Source organism: Cheilinus undulatus, linkage group 24, assembly GCF_018320785.1.
Source record: "Cheilinus undulatus linkage group 24, ASM1832078v1, whole genome shotgun sequence".
NCBI lineage: Eukaryota > Metazoa > Chordata > Actinopteri > Labriformes > Labridae > Cheilinus > Cheilinus undulatus.
Window position 1 is genome coordinate 14,577,981 of NC_054888.1, and position 23,904 is coordinate 14,601,884.

The 23,904-nt window shown below is 38.0% G+C and overlaps 1 protein-coding gene across 1 annotated transcript in view; it reads left to right on the forward strand.

Annotated features, from left to right (window-relative positions):
• Positions 1-23,904, forward strand: part of igfbp2a (insulin-like growth factor binding protein 2a) — a 28,091-nt gene continuing 4,187 nt past the window's right edge. The window contains exons 1-2 of the mRNA XM_041782131.1: positions 1-482; positions 22,409-22,590. Coding sequence (XP_041638065.1) covers positions 32-482; positions 22,409-22,590 — 633 coding nt within the window. The 5' untranslated portion in view covers positions 1-31. The remainder of the gene's footprint in view (positions 483-22,408; positions 22,591-23,904) is intronic.

Below are 23,904 nucleotides of genomic sequence, written 5' to 3' on the forward strand. Positions count from 1 at the left end.
GCACTCACTGCCTCTGGCTTCACCTGTTCGCATGCACATTTCTTCCCCTTTTTTCCCACTTGGGATTGCCTTCCATCGCCCCATGATAATGCCCAGAGCCCTCATGCCTTTAACAATGCTGTCGTACGCGGGCTGCAGCTTGCTCTTCCTCTCCGCGTCCCTCGCCGGCGCCTCCCTGGCCGAGATGGTGTTCCGCTGCCCGGGCTGCACGGCGGAGCGTCAGGCGCTGTGCCCGAAGCTCACCGAGGCTTGCGCGGAGATCGTGCGTGAGCCGGGCTGCGGGTGCTGCCCCGTGTGCGCCCGGCAAGAGGGCGAGATGTGCGGCGTGTACACCCCGAGGTGCTCCACTGGTCTGCGGTGCTACCCGACGCCCGACTCGGAGCTTCCCCTTGAGCAACTGGTGCAGGGCCAGGGCCAGTGCCGGCGCAAAGTAGACACCGAGACCAGCACCTACATCCAGGAGCAGCGGGAGCAAACCAGCGGTGAGTGGGTTTATTACTGGAAATCTGGTTATCTTCTATCAATTTTTAATGACTCTGTCTAGACTGCAGCAAGGGGGATACTGTAGGGCTGGGCAATTGGGACCAAAAATAATGTAATTTTTTTCTGTTTATAAGTAACAACTGGTTGTCACAATGCCAGAATTATAAACTTTGACAAGTGAAATTTGAATTGTTGACAAAATACACCCATATTGAAATCAGTTTAATACCTAAAAATGCCCCTTACTGGTGTCTAGGACTTCTGCCTTTTGTAAAATACGAAAAATTGCTGACTAATTTGTAAACTCTTGAAAATTTTGGCAACATTTCAGCACCTTGAGGTTATTGATATTTTCTGTTTGTTTGAAAATGACTAATGACTTTCTATGATAGAATCAGAAATCACATCAACTTAATGATGTTTGGTTACACTTTAATCAGAAAGTGGGAATTGCACAAACTTGTTGGCAACATTTGAGAAAGCAATCGGAACTGGTGAGCAGCAAGGCTTGATGCAACAAAACCAGACATCTAAACACCAAAAAGTTGCATTTGTTTTGTTTTCAAACTCCCCAACACTGTCTAAATTGCACAAATTTTGTTGGCAACATTTGGAAAAGTGTTGACGGGTGAGGGTCTGACACCAAAGTAAGTACTGAACACACGATATTGGGCAATTTTTCATTTTAGATAATCAAAAACTGTAGACAAATTCCTCCACTCTGTCTCAATTGCACAAATTTGTTGGCAACATTTGGAAAAGTTAGTGTGTGGGTGGTGAATATTGAGGAGTAAGGGTCTAATACCATAGCAACAAATACTATGTAATGGATGCCTAATATTGGGCATTTTTAAAAATATTTTAAAAATCAAAAATTGTAGACAAACTCCTACACACTTTGGAAATTGCAAAAATATTTTGGCAACATTTGTAAAAGGGGATGAAACGTGCAAGAGCGAGGGTCTGATGCCACGGCAACAAAACCAGAGTCCTGAACACCCAAAATTTTGGTTTTTTTTTTTGTTCTTAAGTATGAAAAATTGCAGAAAACTTCTACACTCTGTCTAAATTGCACAAATACATTGGCAACATTTGTAAAAGTTGGTAGATCTGTTGAGGTAACATGGGACTGACACCAAAGCAACAAAAACTAAGCCCTTTGACACAATCTGGGGCATTTCTCATTTTAAAAAAACAACAATTCCAGAAAAACTCCCATACTTTATCTAAATTGCACAAATCCTTTGGCAACATTTGGAGAAGTGGATGGAATTGTTGAAAAGTTAGGATCTGTCACCTAAGCAACAAAAACAATGACTTTAACACACATTCTGCTGCGTTTTCTTTCTCAACTCTTACTCTGAGGCAATTGCACAAATTTGTTGGCAACATTTGGAAAAGTGGATAGAATTGTTGAAGAACATGGGTCAGACACCAGAGCAACAAAAACGAAGTCTTCAACACACAACCTGGGACAGTTTTTCATTTTAAATAACCAAAAATTGCACACAAGCTCATACATTCTGTCCAAATTGCAAAAATTCATTGGCAACTTTTGCATAAGTGTGTCGAACTGTTGAAAAGCAAGGGGCTGCCAGCAAAGCAACATAAACAAAGTGTTTAACACTCAACACTGAGCAACTATGTCTTTTCAAACAATCAGAAAACTTCAGACAAGCTCATACACTCTGTCTTAATTGCACAAATTTGTTAGCAACATTTGAAACAGTTGTTGAAACTGACTAGGTGTGATGGTCTGACGCCACAGCGAGGGAAAACAAAGTCTTGAACACGCAATATTGGGCAGTTTTTTATTTTTTCATTATTCAAAATTGCAGGCAAACTCCTACACAACTTTATGAATTGCACAAAACATGATCAACATTGTCCTTGAATACCATATGTTTCAAAATCATATCATATCAATCAATCTCCATTATTGTAATGATTAGTGTTTCAGTATTAATGCTCTTCAGTCATACTTTTTGCCAAAAGAGAGGAAGTACTTTTGAATTGTACAACAGACACACAATATTGTGCAATTTTACGTCATTTAGTGTTTGCAGTTGCGGGCAAACTTATACACACAGTCTAATTAACCAGAAACATTGTCAACATTACTCTTAAATACCATGTGTTTCAAAATGATAAAATCTCCATTACTGTAATGATAGGTGGAATCAAAAAGTACAGAAACTTAAAGCTCTTCAGTCATACTTTTAATCAGAGGACAGGGGGTACTCCTTAAATTGCACAAATAAGTTGGCAACATTTGAAAAGCTGATGGAACTGGCAAGAAGCCAGAGTCTTCCACTATAGCAACAAAATGAAAGTCCTGAACAGCCAAAAACTGCAGCCAAATTCTTATACACACCAAAGAGAGAGAGAAATTCCTACATTGCAGAGATAAGTTGTCAACATTTGGAAAAGTGAGTGGAACTGGCAAGGAGCGACATCCTTGCTCCTTACCTGTTGCCTCTAATTGACAACACAGCAACAAGGCTAAGTCCATATTGGGCTTTTTTTTTTAATGAGCAAATATTGCAGGCAAACTTCTAAATTGCACAAAGACGTTGACAACATTTGGAAAAAAGGTGGAACCAGTGAGTAACCTTAGACGAATTAGAAAAACCTTATCCAAATTGCACATGGGGAGGGTTTCCATTGCTTCCCCCGAGTTCAACTATCTTTTCCAAATGTTGCCAACGCATTTATGCAATTTTGCAGTGTGCTGGAGTTTGCCTGGAAACGTTTATATTTATAAATCAAAAACTGTGTGTTGTTTTTGCTGCAGTGGTGTCAGACCCTTAGTCCCTGCCATTTCCAACCACTTTTCCAAATGTTGCCAATGAAGTTGTGCAATTTAAACAGTGTTACAGAAATGTTTCCAACATTTTGTGCATTTTAGACGGCGTTGTTACGAGGCATTATGCCTGGTGCCTGTTTTCTAATCAGGTAAATTTATATTTCACCCATCAATGGCAAACTTGATTGATATCAACAACATTTTCCCACCCTTTGCAAATATGTCAGCATATCTTCGAAATGTGATTTATTGTCCGGCCCTAGGGGAAAGTTTAGTAATAATGCAGAGTCATGAAAGCTAAAGCTGTGTTAAACAGGGACTGTTGCCTGACGGGGAAGTTCTAGTGAGTGTTCTGCATTTCTACATAGTTATTTACAGTGCGAACTTTTAGCAACATTTTCAAGCCTCTGCAGCCACCTAAAATCTTGAAATAATGCATAAAATTGCACTCACAGCACTTTTCACACCCACAGTCAAGTATTTTATATTCCTAATATTCCCCCACCTATTTTCTGCTCATTGCACGTCATTAAAACCTGTGTTGCATGGACCTGTTCAAAATGAATCATGCTTATTTGCATGAGCAGAGAGAAACAAAAGAGTAAAATAATCACTCTGCCTACTTCAACTATGCACCAAACAGCTGGCCCTGCAGCCTTTTCCCCTCATATCTGCCTTGAGAAGTCTGCGGCCTGCAAAAAACATTCCCAGAACTTGTGCTATCAGAGGGATGGGACACAGAAAACATCGTAGTATTGATGTTGACATTTCTGCAGGGGAGTGGAGGGAGCAAAACGGAGAAAAATACAGCGAGAGGAATGCTGACATAGATTGGAAAAGTGGACTTTAAACTTTGAGTACATGTAGCTGTAACCTGCTGTTGACAATTAGGTGTTCTGCATTGAAAATGAGCCATACATGCAAGTAGGTAAAGCTCCATGTTAACAAGGAAAGGCCATGGAGTAGAAGAAAAGTCAGCAGTTGATTTTAAGGTGTCCAGCAGTGCTTGCTGTGTGACTTTATCCCTGTTAACAAAACCCAGGCTTTGTCCAAGTTTACCTCCGGACCAAAAGGTGTTTATTTTGGCACCGAGATGTAGAGAAACTACCGGGGTTCTCTGCAAGGAGTCCAGAGGAAAGAAGCTCAAAAAAGCCTTAATAATCAGGCATCATAACCATTCATTTCCACCTTCAAGCTGTGACCTCTTAAACAGGCCTGAGTTGCAGAGTTACGCAACAGCAAAACATGACAAAATACACGGGCGCATCATGTAAAGACTTGCTTGCAAGAAGGCAATTTGTTAGAAGTCAATGATTTTTCTCTCCCCTCAGGTTCAAGACCTTGCTGTGTGCTTTCTCTTGCAGGCTGAGAGCCCTAAGATGAGGTACAAAGTGTCCAAAAATGCAGTAAAAGCTTAGAAATTGGCTCTAAATGCTGTTTTGGATAAAAGCCTTGCTGCTTCAAATGGAAGAGCGATTTCTGACAAAGACTGAGTGGCCAAAGCGGAGTGTTTCTCAAGGTCAAAACATGGAGGAAAATAATTCTTTCAGAGCAGAAGCAAGGCTTAAAAGACCCTCAAAACAGAAAAAAATGCCCCTTTTCCCACTTCTGCTCCAATTAATTAAATTCAATTCCTTTAATACAACTTCATAAATGTACATCTGGTGTTACAGGTGGTCGCTGTCAGTGTTTGGCCTCGCTTTAAACTACAGCCGTTTTATTTCCTCTCATTAATTCTTCTCAGATACGCCGCAAAAAAGAGGAAGTAATGAAATCCTTGATAGAAATCAGCTTTTAACTTCTAGACTCCTGGCTACTTTCCATTTGCATCTCATTTACTCCAGAGACTTAATCTGTAGGCTTAAAAAGAAAGAAAAAAGGCTGATTATGATACGAAGTGATTGTATTTAGTTGAAAGGAAAACAAGCTAAGCTAAGAGCTGGGCAAAGAATCAAAGGATGAAATACTTCAGCTGCTTTATTTGGATGTTTCAAAGCTTCAACATCCTGTCATCCTGTTTCTTTTAGCATATTGAGTTTAGCCACAGATAAAAATTACACATTTAAAACTGTGTGATGTTATTCTGTTTGACTGCAGGTCAGTATGGAGCTAGCATGAAACAAAAAGCTAACCTGGAAACCCAAGGAATTTAAAAAAGCTTGTTTTCATCTTATTTATCAATTAATATATCCTACAGTATGACAACATTCACTCCGCAACCATTTTGCTTTAAGGTAATGTTTTGTTGAAATCTCTGTCATGGTTCTACTATTTCAGTTTTCAAATGTAAAAATTCAACTTAAAGTTAAATAAATATAAGAAAAAAGTACATTTAGCTGCTAGCTAGCTTTACCCTTAGCTTGTTAAGAACTTCAAATAACATACTTTTAGTTTGTTAACAATACTATATGAGAGCTAAGATTACGGTTGGCTTACTAACCATAAAAGAAGCTAAGGGAACTAAGAGTGAATTTGTCGGTTAACTTTACAGTAAGTTTGTTAACAATACTATTAGCTTGCTGAGATTATACTTAACTTGTAACTCAAAACAATAGCTAAGGGTAGAACTAATTAACTTGTAGGTTAACTTTACTTTTTGTTTGCTAGCAATACTGATAGCTAGCTAAGATAACAGTTGGATCATTAAGCATAACAAAAGCTAAGGGAAGAACCAATAAATATGTAGGTTAACTTTAGTTTGTTAACAATACTATTAGCTAGCTCATAATATTGCAACCCAAAACAATAGCTAAGTAAGGTTAGAACTAGTTCACTTGTAGTTTAACTTTTCTTTTTGTTTGCTAGCAGTAACGTTAACTAGCTAAGATTACAGTTAGCTCATTAACAATACCAATAGCAATGGGTATAACTAGTTAATTTGTAGTTTAACTTTACTTTTAGTTTGCTAACAAGACTATTAGCTAGCTAAGATTACACTTAGCTCGCAACCCAAAACAATAGCTAGGGTAGAACTAGTTAATTTGTTGGTAAACTTTACTTTTAGTTTGCTAGCAATACTGATAGCTAGCTAAGATAACAGTTAGCTCATTAACCATAACAATAGCTAAGAGTAGAACTAGTTAATTTGAAGGTTAACTTTTCTTTTAGTTTACTAACAATACTGCTAGACAGCTAAGATTACAGTTAGCCTATTAATAACAATAGCTAAGGGTAGAACTAGTAAATTGCTAGGTTAATTTAACTTTTAGTTTTGCTAACAATACTATTAGCTAGCTAAGATTTCAGTTAGCTTGTTAACCTTAACAGTAGCTAAGAGTAGATATCTTTAGATTGCAGGTTACATTACTTTAACTGTGTGTCTGAAATTGCATACTTACTTATGTTAACATACAATATTACAGTACATGAATATGCAGTACAGAGTACCTACTCACAGTGGGTAAGTATTGTCTCACATCACAGACTGCCATTTGCCCTAACAGCAAGTAATGATGGTTTTCTTCTTCTCTTCCCTTTTAAAATCAGATGCCTGACAGACATTAAGCAATCTAAGTCAAAATGTGATGGCTATTTTCACCCTAGATTCTTGTAACTTTTATTTTATGTTGATATTATTCACTTAAAGAAAATGAACTTATTTTGCCTTAAATGACTTTTTCTTGGTTGAAATGAGCTGCAGCTTCAGATAACATGCTAGCTAGCAAGCAGATGCTCATTTTTGCTAGCATGCTAGCTTGCTAACAGTACAATATCCGTTTGTTTTATTAACCTAGATAAGTGGCTTGATTATATTTAGGCAAGTGGCTACATTTTAAGCTAATTAGAATTGTAAGATAGGCGACTTTATGCTAGATAAAGACTTTTGCTCAGCTATTGCTACTTTTAAGTAGCTTACGTGACCTTTAGCTAGGAATGTTATCATTTAGTTAAACACCAGCAAACTGTGACATTTGTATTTAGCAAATCTAGACAGTGGTTTGAAAAAAATGCTAACAACAAATTCAGCTAGTTAATAGCTTTAGCTAATTAATAATAGCCTACTCCAGGGGTCACCAAATGGCAGACCCCGGTCTGGGTCCAGACCCAGACGCCATCTGATACGGACCTGGCCCCGGACCCACAATCATTAGAAAGACAAAGAGAGTAGACGAAAACACGAGTGAGCTTAGACAAGGAGTCGAGGGCCCTATGATTTCCGGGTTCATAGAATTGCGGAATTGGCGGATAAAAACAGTATCTACTATTTAACGTGGAAATCCCGAAAATTTTAATGAATTCGACTGAAATGGTGTGTTTTTATTTAAGAGGAATGTGTATCTGAGGAATATGCTCCAGGGGGACACTAAAGCATGGCACAACTTGTGCCTAACGTAACAAACACTCACCCCGCGACCCGCCCCCTCCTAAACAATAACAGCATGTCAAAGCAGCTGCACGGAACACCGGCAAACATCAGCTCAACGCGGGGCAGTACGGGACAACATAATGTTGAACCTTCAAGAAAACTCATCTGTGCTATGAGTTATTTTACCTCACCACATCTGAGAGTCACGGAGAGACTGTGCGAGGCACAGACACACCTCTCACCTACTCACCCCTCAAGGGCTCCAAACTTGAGTTGGACGGACTCGAAGTCCCGCAGTCTAAATGATGTTCCATTCAAGTATCAATTGGCTTAATAATCCCTCCCGTAGATACTGTAGTTCCCTTTGGTTGCTTAAAGAGGGGGTATTATATTTTTCCGATTTTTAAAACATAAATATAAAGTCACAATGTTGGGGGTCCATACTTCATGTATGCAAATTTTCAAACCGTAAGATAAACGTATGTGGCAGAAATCCTTGAATTAGAGTGTAAACTGATAAAAACGGTTTGTAGGGAATCTCTCCGAGATCTTCCTGAGACGAGATTTCGATGGAGCGAACAGGGAGGTCATCGCAATAAGATCTCCTGACTGGTTCGTCTGTGCTGCCAGCAAAGCGGAACAGACCACCCCCACAAGGCCTTTTAGCCATTTAGTAACACAGTAACACTTACCAAACAGATACATCCCGCTCTATCCTTCACTGCTGCTGCTGGTTTTCTTCCCCCTCTCTCTCCAAACTATCAGCGTCAGACTCCGAGTCTAGCACGTACGGACGTATATCAAAATTCGCCATATTTTACTCAGTCGGACCGGTTCATTCAAAGTTTACAAATACTAGCATAGCAAATTGGCCACATTGGATGGAGTGGGCACAAAACACTGAGTCCTCCCGCTGGCCAGTCTCCGGAAAATTCAGCCAATCGGAGGAAAGCAGGTTTGTGGAGGGGGGCGTTGGGGGGTGTTAAAGAGACAGCAGCGAAAACGAAGCGTTTCAGACGGAGGTTAAAATAAGGATTTTTCAGGACGCCAGAGTTTTTTGAGCTGTAAACCATGTGAAGCTACTACGTGTGTATCAGAGAGATGGTGTAAAGCTTTGAAAAAAAGGAACAATACCCCCACTTTAACGACGCAGTATGTTTCTGCATTAGAGAGATGAGGAGAGAAAAGTTACGGTCAGTAGTAAAACACAATGTAGCATCAAACTGCATGCACTGTTACATATTGAGAGAGTAAAGAGAAGTTCAGGTAACAGGTTGACTTTTAACCATTTAACTTTAATGTTACCTTCTTATTAAGTTGTTATCACTGTCTGAGAAAACAGAAGGATTTCTTCATTTACATTACAAACATCAGCCAGGATGTGATTATACACGTGATCATATCTGACTGTTACACTGGTTATAGTTATTTTATATCAGGGTTATCCAAACTGTGGCTCATGGGCCAACTGTGGCCCTTTTTAAATAAATTAAAGGTTCTTTCTATTTAATTAGTGAACATTTTACTCATTTAAATAAACAGGGAACTCTTTTTATGGTAAAATTAGTGGAAAGGTTAAAAAAGGAATTCCAAAATATTAAAACGGAATTTGGCAAAAAATTTAATGGATTTCATAGGGCCCTAAAGGAGAGATTCACAGACAGAGAAATGGGTGAGCTGTAGACAAAGAAAATGTTCATATTTTATCAGTGCAACAAGTCCCTGAAATCGCACCCAGATACACATATCACACTAACTCAAGTTAAACATTATGATTTTCCGGACCTTTGGTTTAATATATTTTCTCTGACTGGACCTCTTTGAATTTTAATTGATTACCCCTGGCCTACTCTATCAAGATATCACATTTAACGTGGACTTTTGCCTTGAATTGTATTATTTTTGTTAAATACTGACAAACTATAACATTAGCATGGAGTTCCCTCCTAGCCTATAACTGTTAGCTAGAGAGTGGCTATACAAGATCATTGCTTACATCAGCTATAAGTAATTAATACCTTTATGTAATTAACAGTAGCCTTCTTTATCTAAATAGTATTACTTTTAACATTTCTTTAGCTCAGAATTGTAGAATTTGGTTGTATGCTAGCGAACCATTAGCATGATGGTCCCTCCCAGCTTATAGCTGTTAGCTAGAGTGGCTTGATACAAAATCATGGCTGACAGCAACTTCAAGAAATCAATACCTTTAGCTAAATACTCAATGTAAATAATATTACTTCTGACTTGCTAACATGACATTTAGCTTGGAGCTAACTTGAGCATTACCATTCAGACTTCTGATATGTGTAAGCAAGTGAATGACTCAATGCAAATAAGTGGCAAAATTCAGCAAAGTAACACCTTTAGCTAATCATTAATAGCCTGTTTTAGTTAGGGAATGATACTTTTGGCAATTTTGAAAGGCTTTTAGTCAGTTAACAATACTTAAATAGGAATTTTATCAAATACTGTCAAACAGTGAAGCATTTAGTCTCATCTTAGCTTAAAATTAGGCTGCTGTAGCATGGCTAACATTAGCCGTATAGGCAATAAAATGTGTTGTTTTAACTTGAGAGGTTAGTATCCCTTTACTGTTCAATGTTTGTGTAGTTCCTTAACAATGGACACAGAAATCTACAGTGTTTCAACCTCTAACCCTGTGTAAAGTAAGAGAAAAATAACTGCTGTTTAAATACATGAATGACAGAGTTTTCAGGCTTTTGCATTTGTAGATTTGATAAAGCAATATCTATCACATTTTGCATTGACAGCTGGAGTGCAATCCCTAAAACTCCTGGATCAGCACTTAAAACAAACCACCAAAGATGTCAAAGGTCAGACCCGTCTTCTTTTGACCCTCTAACTATCCCCCTGTCTTAAGTAAAGCCTGTGGTAATGACTTTAAAAGTGGAACAATGAACTAATTGAGCTTTTTGTTTGCTTTTAATGAAACTCTGATTGGATTAAGTGTACTGGCACCGAGATTGCTTATTTTGTTCTGCGGTCCAGACCACAGGCCATTTTTGTTCCCTGTTTTAAATTATCTAAGCACCTAATTACAGCATATTAGTAATTAGATATTGCTTCATAAATCTCCAAAACGCACTCACCCAGGGTGAAGAAAGAACATTCAAACAGCAAAAATTGCCCTTTGTAAAATTCACCTTTCACATACTTAAAGTCAGATATGTTGGCAAGTTCTGTTTTCTCAATTAATTTGCTATGAAGTGACTTACAGTGTGCATTGCTGGTAATAATATATGGGTGTTTTCCAAAGCTGCAGGATGAAGAAGTGTCTGTATGACACTCCTAATTCACCAACAAGCCTCTGATGTTTCTGTGGTGCTTGTGCGACCACACAGACATGTGGTTTCCCCCAGTTACAGCTAAACATCTGAATTGGAAACATGAAAATATGAAATTGTGCTTTGGTTCAGTTGAAGAACACCAAAAAACCAAATCCTGGGAGCTCAAATTTCTACCCAGAACCACCCACTCTCTTTATAATCGGTGTGTTTGTTTGCTGCATTGTCAGCATGTGTTTCTGTGGGAAACTTTGATTTAAATTGACAAAAATACACCCAAATGTGTTCAGAAAAAGACCAAACAGAAAAGTTAGACTACATTTGATACCAGAAGTATCTCAAAAGTACACTTTTGTGGATTTTTAATAATGTACTGGGTACTACAACATATATTAAGTTGCATGGTAATTTGCTCTTGATGTGCCAAAGAGGATTGTTTGCTCTTTAATGCTATGAAAACATACTAAAAATCCTTAATATTCATTCAATAGGACCAGGATTTCTTATAGAAATTTGTAAGTTATCTTAATATAAATTCCACTCAATTTCTGGAAAAATATTTCATGTTTCTTTCATTTTTAGCTGAATATTCGGACTAAAATCCCCAAATTTCCCCATATAAGCTCTGTTTATGCATGGTATCACTCTAAATTTTGTTCCTACAGAGACCTGGACTCAAATAAAGGCTCTTTGAATCTGATCGGATGGATATGAAGTAGTTTCGACTGGGATTTCACCATATAACCTTGAGTAGATTAACATAGAGCCTGTAGCTAGTCCAATGGTGCCAAATTCTATTATAAGACACTGTAAATTGGTTACTTTATTTGTTTCCGTGTCAATTTTTCCCAAACATATGTAGATTTTAAAGTGTTGACAATCAAAAGGTAGGGTTTTAATATCAGTCCCATTATAAAAGTTAATTTGGAGAGGAAAAATTGGACTGTTAAAGGAAAGTGGAAAACTCCTGTGCCATCTGGACGCTGACATAACACGGTTAGCTAACAAGGGGGGCATTCCTGTGTACCTGCGGGGGCATCCAGACGGAGACTGAAATAGCTCCCAGATAATCCCCCCCACAGGCGTCTCCAAAAACAGGGGCATTCACACCATCTCGCCCCCAGGCGTCTACTTCACATGTATCCGTGCCAAGAATCTCCTCGTGCCTTTCGAGATCTGGAGTGACTTCCCGCTCTGCTTTTTTTTTTTTTTTTTGGTCAAGGGTGATTTAAGATAACACAAACTCTGTCTGGATACTACTCATATTGAAGGGGGCCGGGATGTTGGCAGATGTGGGTTTGGGGGGATCGAAGATGTGTAGCGGGTCTTCATCATTACCATCTAGAGTGAAACCAAATGCAAAAGAAGCATGATATTTAAGTACATTTTTCCAAAAATGACCTATCAATCCCCAACCATAACTGATTTCCTTAGCCAAGTAGCTTATAGAGTGCTATCATTTATGGCTTGTGCTCATCATTATGACTTTGTCAAAGCTTCTAAGTTCATAATTGGAGGCTTATTATTCCATTTGCCTTGCTATCAGCTTATGACCAGAGAGGAAGGAGTAGTAATTGGTTGTGAACAGTTCTCCACGGGTTTCTCAGAGACTTAAAGTTTATAGTGCGCATCCTCTGGGCAGTAAGAATGGCTCTACCAAATTTTGTGTCAATAGTTTTTGGATTTCACGTCACAAACCCCAAGTTCTAGCTTCATAAAGCACACAGTTTGGGTGTTAATACTTGATTTTCCTTGTCAACTTTCAAAAAATGGGCAGTTATGGAGTTTGGATAGTGGTGAGTGGTTTTCAAGGACTGTCCTCTGGGTAATAAGAATGGCTCTGCCATTTAAAGCAAATATATTTGCTTGTTTCATTGCAAAACCTTTGTTCAGCAATGTATAAATGGTACTTACTACTAAAGTTCCCATGTAGTTTGGCTAAAACAAAGGTGGAACGGTAGAAACAGTTCTCTGGATATTTATCAAACTTTATATGGTTCATCCAGTATTTATGGTTTCTACTTTTGGTTATCACTTATTAAAACCAAGCTTTAGGCCTCTACTCGACATGATTGGAAGCATTTTTGTCACTTTCTGTTGTCACAATATTCATAACATTCCTCAGAAAGTGATCAAAATGTTACAAGGTTCATCCTCTGGGGAGTATGAAGGACTCTGTCAAGTTTCAGAACAACATCACTTCTGAAAACCAATACTTTTACCACCAAATTTCCCATGTAGTTTGCCTTAAAATAAAGGTGCATCCAATGGTATGGGGCTACTTTCTTAAATTTTCTCTTTTCTTCATATAAAATGGAGGTGAAGAAGTTAAGACAGTTCTCCACAGGTTCCTCAGAGACTCATCAAAGTTAACAGGGTCTATCTCCTGGGAAATATGAATGGCTCCACCAAATTCTGTAAAAATCCATTCAGTCATTTTTGGATATTCCCAAAACCTGTCAACCGTATTCCTTGGGCTAAATAGTTGTCCACAGGTTATTTAGGGACTTGGCAATGGTTATAGGGTCCATCCTCTAGGAAATATGAATAACTCTACTGTTTATGGCCGAAAATCCATTTTGGATTAACCTTGCACAGCCTAAATGTTGATTCCCAACAGGGAAAGTTGGGCACTATACTTTTTCTACTTCTTTTGTCATTTTCCTTGAAAATGTAGGTGAAACATTTCATCTATGGGTTTCAAAGGCTTGTCAAAACCTTTTGGGTCTATCCTCTTGGAAACATGAATGGCACTACCAAATTTTGCCACAATCCATCCAATACTTTTTGTTATATGTTACAGTAGGTCAAATATAATAGGCAAAGTTATTGTGGAACTAAAGAGAAACTTTCAGAGATTGCCAAAGCCACTTGGATGCATCCTCTAGGGACCATGAATATCACTAAAATTTATTGATAATGACTGGTTTCACCATAAATGTTTTCATAATTCACCTGAAATTTTGAATTTTGCTTTCTAATGTTTTGTTGTTGCCTTCAGTGTCTTCGGTAAAAAAACATCCAATCTTAAAAAAGCTGTACTGTAGGTTGACATCGTCCCTTGACCTTTTAAAAACCTGCCCAGCCATCCCCTTGGAAACCCAGATGTTGACATTATAGAGGCATAAGATTTTCACCCAGTGACCTCCAGTCTACCCTCATAATAAAACAGAAGCTTAAAACCATGAGGTTTTCTCTCTTCCACACAGATTAAGAATGACTGTCAGATGTAGCTTCATGTGACACTCTACAAGTCTGTTGTGTCCCAGCTTGCCCAAGTTCATGTCCTAGTTTAGGCCCTGTACAATCACCCCAAAGTTCATCCTGCGGTGCTGGTAATGAGCAATATCTCTGGCTTCGGATGTGGTGCGGCATGCCAGAGCCTGTCCAATGCCGGCTTTTAGATGACGGTTGCGGGCCAGAAAGCCTGGAAGGTAAACATATCTGCACTTTGCTGAGTTTGTGTTTCTAGGATAACAGTCCCACCTCATAATGGATGATCAACAGCAGCTACTCTTGGTAGTGCTTTTCATCCACTTCTTAAGCTGCACATGACCTACTTCACACCTCAGAGCTCCATAATGAGAGGGATATATGACTTTGTCATAGATTTCCACACTCTGGCATTTGGAGAAGGTTCAATTTGGGTGAATACGGTCCAGACCTATACAGAGTCACTTCCATAGTGACTTATTCCGAAAATTTGAGGGCTTGCCACAGCCATACCCTTTGACCAATGTAAAAGTTTAGAATACATTTTTATCATTAAGGTCTCTTCTAGCTGTACACCAAAACAGAAGTCAATTGGATGAACGCCCAATGACTAGTTCATCCAAATATGACCCTTGGAACTGGTTAAAAATGACCAAATTATGAGTGATCTATTCATAATGAGATATAGCCATGATTCCACTGGGTCTTTTGTAGATCTCTGCCAGACACATCTGATCCCAAAATTTCACACATCTACAACAAATTGAAATGAGGAAACTTTAACGTTGAAATCTGTCAGGGACCATTCTGGAGTGGGCATATTGGAGACCCAATAACTATATGTCACTCTTTCTTATATTCGCTTCGTCATAGGCAAAGCCAAGATATGGGTCATTATATTTTCTTGCCATTTTAGCCAAGATGACCGCTGTGGAGTGACTGTTTGCACAGACTTGCTGTGCTTACCGTACATCGCTGACGACCACTCTCACAGACTGTTAATCTGAGATGCCATCTATTTCAGAACAGAAATGCACGCTAAAACTTTTGAAATAAAATGGAATTAAACTTTAGTTTGGTAATGGTTAGGATACCAGAAGTTAAAAGGGACTGGCAAAACCTGATTACATAACATTTCATAAAGCCTGGTACACAGTCTGCTTACAGGAAAAATGCTTGTTTTATGAAAACATTCTGATGCAGCTAATACAAGAACTTTATTTATTTATCCCCGAAGGTAAATTCAATAACTAACTATAGCTAACGTATAGCTAACGTAGCTTATGTAGCTACATTAGCTGCATAAGCTACGTAGCTACATAGCTAAAGCTGGGCTAAGAAAACTGCTTTGTAGCTACACCATCTATGTAGCTAAGTTAGCTTTAGCTACATTCGCTAATGCTCACATTGCTAAAGCTAACGTGGCGACCTTGTTGTATGTTGGATTAGCCTTACTTAAAGCTAAGAAAGCCAAAACGCGCCACCATTTTTGTACACACTTCAAAAACAGGTCTATACAGAATTTAATCTGGATTAGACCTTTGACCTTTTTCTTTTTCTTTATTAATGAAATGTTTCTGTAATATTTGTGAAGTTGTTATTTCATTAATTTAACTGTCAAACTATGTTTATGAAAAAACTTGAATTAAAACTGAAACTAAAACTGGAAATATGATGTTCAAACAAATTACTGCAGTTCCATTCTGAAAAATATGGTGTCTTTGATGGTCTGCAGCCACACTGTCTAGAAAAAGTGCTATTTTTTTATTTAGCCTTACTGAGCCCCTTCGTCATTGCTGCAGGCAACCCTAGTGGCCACTTTAGGAATCACAGGGTAAATGAAAGCCCTTAGTGGGGGTTCCATCCACCAGTTTTTATGCACAGTTTAAATTTGTGCAATAAAACCTGATGGGAAATAATGCAAATTCAATAAAAACCATAAAATATTGCCAAAAAGTTTCTACACTTGGAGGAAGTGGAAAACCCGGTACATTGTTAAATAGAGACTGCCTTTTTTGCAATGGAAGCACCAATCCAAGCACCAAAGGCCATTACTAGAACTCCTCCTGGACAGATTGGTGATAAAAATGGCAAAAAAAAAAAAAAAAAAAAAAAAATTGGGTAAAAACAGTCAAAAAGTTATGGCAAAAATGAGTGAAAAGCAACTAAAGTGGGCAAAAAAGCAGCAAAAATGGACTCTAAATGCCAAAAACAAGTGGTAAAATTAGGTATTAAGAGGCAAACGAGAGGCAAAAAAACAGCAAAAATGGGTTAAAAGTGTCAAAATGCGAAGACAGCTGAAATGGGCTAGAAAAGGCAAGAGGAAGTAGCAAAAATAGGCGGAAAAAGTGCTGAAAAGCAGTTAATAAGTAGCACAAACAAAGAACTCAAACATAAGAACTCAGTAATACTGCAACACACTTTTTCGATCCAAAAAAGGTGACTGTTAGCCAGGGCGCTAGCACCAATGCTACACATCCAACACACATGCATTTTTATCATCAATAAGTCACAGTTGGGGAAGGCCCATTCTGAATAGGCAAGCCTGCTAAAAGGAAGCATGCCTTTCTTTCATAACATGACACACCAGATGGATGTGTGAAACACATCCATCTGGGAAAGCTTCAATATGAAATGTTTGAGAAAAGGCAGAGGCCTTGAAAAAAACTCGGAGTATGATTGGGTGAAGATTCTGTCTGTCACATCTCTACGGGCCAATCAGAGCAACAAAACACGTGACGTAGCTGCTATCAAGCTGCGCGTGCGCAGCTACTGAGGAATAACGCGAAACATGGCCACTACAGACATGTAAGTACTCGACTTTTGTCGTTTTTGAAAAGAAAACAACTCACTGCTGTTCTTTGTTCTTCTTTTAACGAAGAAATGTCATCAAGCTCTGATAAAACTGGTGCTTAAGCAGCATCCACGCTAATCTCTTCCTCCATAACTGCACCAGCTCTTGCTGCTGCTTGTTAACGTCACGACTCTGCTGCACCTGAAAGTACTGCCCCTTGTCGCTGATTGGTCCTGTCACTTTCTAACCGGGCCCAAACGGTTCAGATGGGAGCTTTGCAAGATGGATTCGCCGGTGAAAAACAAGGAAACGGGCGTATCCTGCTTTGCAAGGTTATTTCTTTCATTGAATTTAGAAAAAAACATTTAAAGTCTCTGATACATTTGGATGGAAAAAACACTCGATTTTCTGTTTTGGCAAGGTGCAAATGTGATTTATTTATTTATTTTTTTTTTTTGCAGTTTTTGCCGATGACCACCAATTTTTTAAGTTAAGCTTAGGAGTCAAAATCCCCTCAAACTGCATGGTAAGCCCTAAGAAAGACAACACAACCAGAGCTAAAACAAAGATCTGCTTGTATTTACCAAATCTGACAGCGGTAAATCTTGTTGTTCCATCCTTTCCCAACCTTCTCCATCCTCCGCAGCTCGGCCAAGCTTTACCATTTGCTCAGTTGACCCTAAATCTGAACAATCAGACATGACACTTCTGGCCTACGTGCCATCTGGGAATTCGACATGGATCAGATATAGAAAGCAAGCCTCTGTGGGCTATTGTGCGAGGATTAACTCAAGCAGTAGACTGGACAGTAGGCTTGTTGCTCTGTTGATACTGCTGATCCCGAGCCCACCGCTGTGGAACGGCTTGGACTGCAGAGGCCTAGTGCCCCCCGAAAGTGGGGTCCTGACCCTCTGTGTTTGTGTGTACCTGTATATTTGATACAGAGATCGCTGCTTATAAAATATACGCTCTATGTGAACCCTAGACAGTGAAAGTCTCATGTTTCACCAGAAAAGAAGGAGTGATAGTTCTGCACTTTGGATACTGTGGAGATTATGTAAGACAGCAAAACAAAAGGCACCCCAGCTGTCGATACTCCTGAGTTTGAACACACACCTGATTTCAGTTGACTTTTGCCCCTTTTTTTTGCGAAGTCTTCAAAGAAAAACCAGAGAGAGCACAGTGGAGCGTCATAGGGGGAACTAGCGTCCAACAACACCACATCTATCTGATGGCGAAAGGCGCCAGCACCTTGTTTTTGCTTCGTTTGGAATTTCCTTTCTCCCGTTCTCTGTTAGGCCTTTTGTAATCATATTCTACAACCGGATGTCAAATTTACCTCTTGCAGAGTATCCACACTTGCTTTCTTTCTCTGTCCCTCAGACGTCTTTCCACAAGTCTGCAAGTTACAGCTTGGCCCTTGCATAACCGTGAACTATCCGCTTTCTGGCCGGCTATTTGACCTTCTCTACTGTCTGTGCTTATTTCCCTTCTTTTCTTCGGGTGTCAAGTGAAGTTCTGAATAGGAGAAATACAAGCTTTCCTGTCAGCATATTCATTCCCATAAGCTAAGAATTAAAGTAGTTTCTCCTTAAAAGACATTTCATCTATAAAATCAGCTGGATTGCAGTGACGCTCCTTTTCCACTCCCTAAGCATGCTCTGTTGTCAGAAACAACATGTTGGGTTGGACCTGATGGCCTCTCACATTGTTTGCTCCATCTGTTTGAAGAGAAAGGGTTTTTTTTTTTTAGGTTGATGTTTAACAAGACTCCAAGGAGAGAGGAGATGAGAGGAGACAGCAGAGTGAATGAAAACCGTCTGCAGGGATTGCTGGATGGCTACAGGAAATCTTAAACGGTATTTGACTGATGGCAGAAACAGTGCAACTCACTTACTTTTGGATAAGAACAGTAATATAGTTTCCAACTTGATGAACAAAAGGCTTTTTTTTTATCGTCGCACAGCAATGGCATTTTAATTTACCCTGTTGTTTCAGTAGTCATGGAGCATTTATTTTTTTTAGCGTTTATGCAATTAAAGGCCCAAGTTGCCTCTAAAAAAACATCTGAGCTGTTAAATGGTGTTTTTATTGAGTGTTCTGCCTTGTTCTGTCAAAAAAGGAGCTAAATGCTACATGCTAGATAGTTATTAGTTTTAAATAACAGCCATGAAGAGGTGTCAGACTGAGAAATGCTAACTTTTGGGCTGTTTTGTAATGAATTTAACCTTATAGTATAGATTTGTTGGGCTCTGGAAAGTTGAGTAGCTTTTAACGTGATAAGCTAGCTGAAATGCTACATTGTGACAGCATAGGCAGCAAGTTAGCTAGGTAGCATACCAGTCTGTTGTGATTTTAGGGTAAGAAACTGTACATTTCCATTTTTTAAAAACACATAATAACATTAAAATAAACTTTTTTTTGGGCTAGCTAACTAGTGTGCCATTTAACATCCTCTGCTTGGCTAGTTAGCTTGGTAGCTAGGTAGTGTGCCAGTTTCTTGTGAGTTTAGGGAAATAAATTGTAGTGTGCCATTTGGTTGTAATATTATTTTGATAAATAAAAAAATGATTTCCTTACAGAATATCACAACTTAGCGTCTAATTGTTGGTCGGTTAGCTGGCTGGTTAGCCAGCCTACTGATTTAGTGTGATTTTTACTCTAGAAAATTGTACATTTTCATTTCTTTAACACCAATTTTTACATTAAAACATGATTAATTGAGCTAGTTAGCTAGCTGATGTGCTACTTTATCGATCTATAAATTAATCTTCAGTACATAGCTTGTTAGCGGGCCATTTTGTTGTGATTTTAGGGCGAGAAACTGTACATTTTCATTTCTTTAACACATAATTACATTAAAATAAATTTAATTTATTGGCTAGCTAGCTAGTGTGTCATTTAGCATCCTCTGCTTATCTAGTTAGCTTGGTAGCTAGGTACTGTGCCAGTTCCTTGCGAGTTTAGGGAAAAATGTACATTTTCAGCTCCACATTACCCAGTATCACATGTCAGTGTCTTCTGCTTGGGGATTAGCTAGGTAGTGTGCCATTTGGTTGTAATGTTATATTGATAATTAAAAAATGATTTCCTCAATACAGAATATCACAATTTATCATCTATTTGTTGGTTGGTTAGCTAGCTGGTTAGCAAGCCTGCTGATTTAGTGTGATTTTACTGTGAGAAATTGTACATTTTAATTTCTTTAACCCCAATTTTCACATTAAAACATCATTAATTGAGCTAGTTAGCTAGCTGGTGTGCTACTTTTTCGATTTATAAAGTAATTTTCAGTACGTAGCTAGATAGTCGGCCATTTTGTTGTGATTTTATGTTGAGAAATTTCCTGTTCCTTTTTACCAAATATCACAGTTAAGCATCTTCAATTTGGCTAGTCAGCTATAGCTAATTAACCTGGCCCTTTGTTGTGATTTGAAAGGAAGAATTGTCCAATTTCTATTGCCTAAAACCAAACTTATTTTATATAGCCACCACCTAAATAGTGAGCAAGTACCATATTATCTTTAGTTATTGCTGAATTTGAATCATATTTTAGTGTAAATTTCTAATTTTCAACTCTGAGGAAGGCAGCGGATTAGACCAGTCCTTTTTAATATTCATTTTTACCCTAAAATGACTTTGTTATTTGGGTTTATTCTGTTATGTGTAGATATTAAATTATGTAGTAGGTTTACACCAAGAAATAGTTTTTTATTAGCTGTTTAAGTATTGACTTTAACACTGTAACACCTCTTTAATGCCTTCTTAGACTGTGGCATAAGCCGGTATTTAGGTAAAAGTTTCACAGACCAAAAATTTGAACCCACTTTCCCTTGAACTTTTCAGTTCCCACTCTTTTTGGCTTTGAAGGACACCATTTCTTTAATGAGAACGCTGCAGTGACCTATCAGGATCTTAAATATATGCTGATTCATCATCCAGTCTTCCAAATAGAAGTTCTAGAAAAGTGCAAACGTCATTTATAACCACTCTAAACATCTGCTCATGAAATTAAAATCACACTACTCAGGGAAAAAAAGCAACCATGGAAACCTGAGTGTGACTAAAGTTCAACACTGGCCAACTTTTTCTCAGCCAGCCAGCTTGTTAATGGAGCTGCATGTGGTTGGTTCCCTCTGTGAAAAAGGGTTTGTAGTGACTCATTGATTGTGCCGATGCATTTCAGAGCACTTTAACAGAGGTTTGGACACTTCAGAGCTTAGCCCTCACCTGACAACGTTATCTTTAGTTCTAATTTGGCTGTAACAAACAGCAGACAGTGGCACACAATAGAAGAAGAATCAAATAAAAAGTCATTTGAGGTAAGAATGAGAAGAAAGCCATAAGTTTGCTCTAGCTGAGAAATTTGTTAGATGACCAAGCTAGCTTGATTTATTCCTAGCTAGCTAAGAAGCTACCTGGCTACATAAGTGCGTATGACGTGTAAAGAGAATGGAAAAAGTGGTTTGAATTGTTCTATTCGCACAAAATTGGGTTCAATAAAAGAGCAAGGGTAAAGAGTGCTAGCTGTATGTAGACGACACAGTACATCTCAAGAAGAAGAAAGTTATTTTTTGCTTCAAGAAGTAAAGCCACCTCTGTTTCCAGCCCTTTAAAAGGCCACTCTATTACAGATATGACAGCAAATGAAGAATACCTCCTGCAAGTCACCATTTAAATTATTTCAAAGGCCAAAATAGCTTTCAAAGTGTCCTTGATCAAGACATTAAGGTCATCTCTCACTCAATTTAGTTTCAGGTTTGCAAAAAAGTGTAGTTAGTGGCACTTTTTTGACATTTTCAGCTGTAAACCTACATTTGTTGCCCCTATACAAGCAAGGGGCAGTAGGGTTTTGTTTAGTTACGTACGCCAGTCTGGGCTGATGCAATACCTAAAGAACTCCTCAAGGGATTTTCCTCAAACTTGAAACAAACCTCCAATTGCACTCCAGGATTAACTGATTAGATTTTTGGATTAGACTTGTAAAAGATAAAGGTTGAGGTTGCTTGTAAAGGCAATAAATATCTCAAATGTTTTCAGGGATTTTCTTCAAACTTTGTACACATGTACACTATGACATAAGGGTAAAACATTACTTTAAATGGCCAATAGTCAATGCCACTGGGCCTCATGTTCATCCCTTGATTGTCAATGTGATATCTCAAAAACACTTTGAAGGATTTTTTAAAATTACTGCTAGTATGTCAGCTCTGACTCGAGGATGAACTCATGAGATATTGGCGCTCACTTGGCCTCATGTTCATACTTTGTTATGAACACGACATCTCGGGAATGCTTTGAGAATTTTTCTTCAAAGTTTGCACAAATGTCCAATCTGACTCAAGCATGAACTGTTTAAATTGTGGAGGTCAAAGGCTAAGGTCAAAATCCAACCAACCCCTATATTCACTCTCTGGTGATTGTTTACCTTGCAGTTGCATTAAATCTAAGGGAACCATGTGTTTGATTTTGTTGATGTCCTGTCTTTTCATCCTCAGGTGAGGCTGTGGAACCGCTGCCTGAGCAGGGTGTGAGCGAGATCCCAGCAATACGTAAACCCACCAAAGAGACCACCTGGCTGGGGCCCAAAGAGAGCGCCGTACGCCAGCACAGGCAGGAGATGAAGACCAAGATGAAGACCAACAAGGTGGAGGAGACAAAACCGGCACGGCCAAAACAGGTGAGATGTAACACAGCAACTCTCTTGTTGCAGTATTGGACGAGTTATTGGACTTGTTACATTTGAAGTGCTCAATGAGAATAAAACACTTAATTTTGACGCCCTTACCCTGCAATTTGGTGATGCACGATAAGTCCTTTTTTGAACTGATACAGATAATTTCCTACTCCTGATGGCTGATAGAAACCCATAATGATTTTTAAAATGTTTTTTGTATGTATTTATGCACATGTGAGGGTATGAAAGGTTAATATAGAGTGAGCCAAGATATATTTATAACCACTTCCAACTAACATCACTCATGTTTACATCAAAAAATAAAGAAAAGTTCTGACTTTACAACTTTTACTCCTTCTATTTAACTTTAATTAGAACATTTGTGCACCAAAATACAACATGAACAACTGACATACATTGGTTTTCAAGAGTTTGCTTTTTTGAATTTTGCCATGAAATAAATTAAAATCTCTTGACAAATTGTCAAATCTGACATCTCAATCAGCTAATAATAATACTCAATAAAATTTCAGCCAACATATGTCCAACATATGGAAGCCCATTTCCAGCACTTAAAAAAGAAAAATGTGAAGTTAGGCGATTAAAAAAAAGTGAGAATTATGAGATAAAAAGTCAAAACTATGAGAAAAAAAGCTGAAATTATGAGATAGAAAAATCATAATTATAAGATAAAAAAATCAAAACTATACGAGAAAAAAACATAATTATGAGATTAAAAGTCAAGATTATGAGAAAAAAGTCATAATTATGAGATAAAAGTCAAAATTAGAGATAAAACGTCAGAATTATGAGATTAAAAGTCAAAATTATGAGACAAGTCATAACTATTACATAAAAATCTTAATTATGAGATTAAAAGTCAAAATTATGAAATAAGAAGTCATAATTATAAATTAAAAGTCGAAATTATGAGATAAAACTTCATAATTATTAGATTAAAAGTTGAAATTATGAGATAAGAAGCCATAATAATGTTTTATCTCATAATTTCTTTTTATTTCATAATTTCAAATTTTAATATCATCATTTTGACTTTTTATCTCATAATTATTTTATTATGATTCAGGATTTTTAAAAATTGACTTGTATTCACATTTTCTCTTCTTTATTTGATGGAAATGGGCTCCCATACCAACCACACATTCAGCTGTAAAAAACAAACAAACAAAAACAAAAAACAAATCCAAATCAAACCAAACAGAAAAAAACAGGTATTTAAAAAAAAAAGGTAGAATTCCGGTCACGCTCTATGGCGCCACCTACTGTTCCAGAATGTGTAGTCTCGCAAGGAAGAAA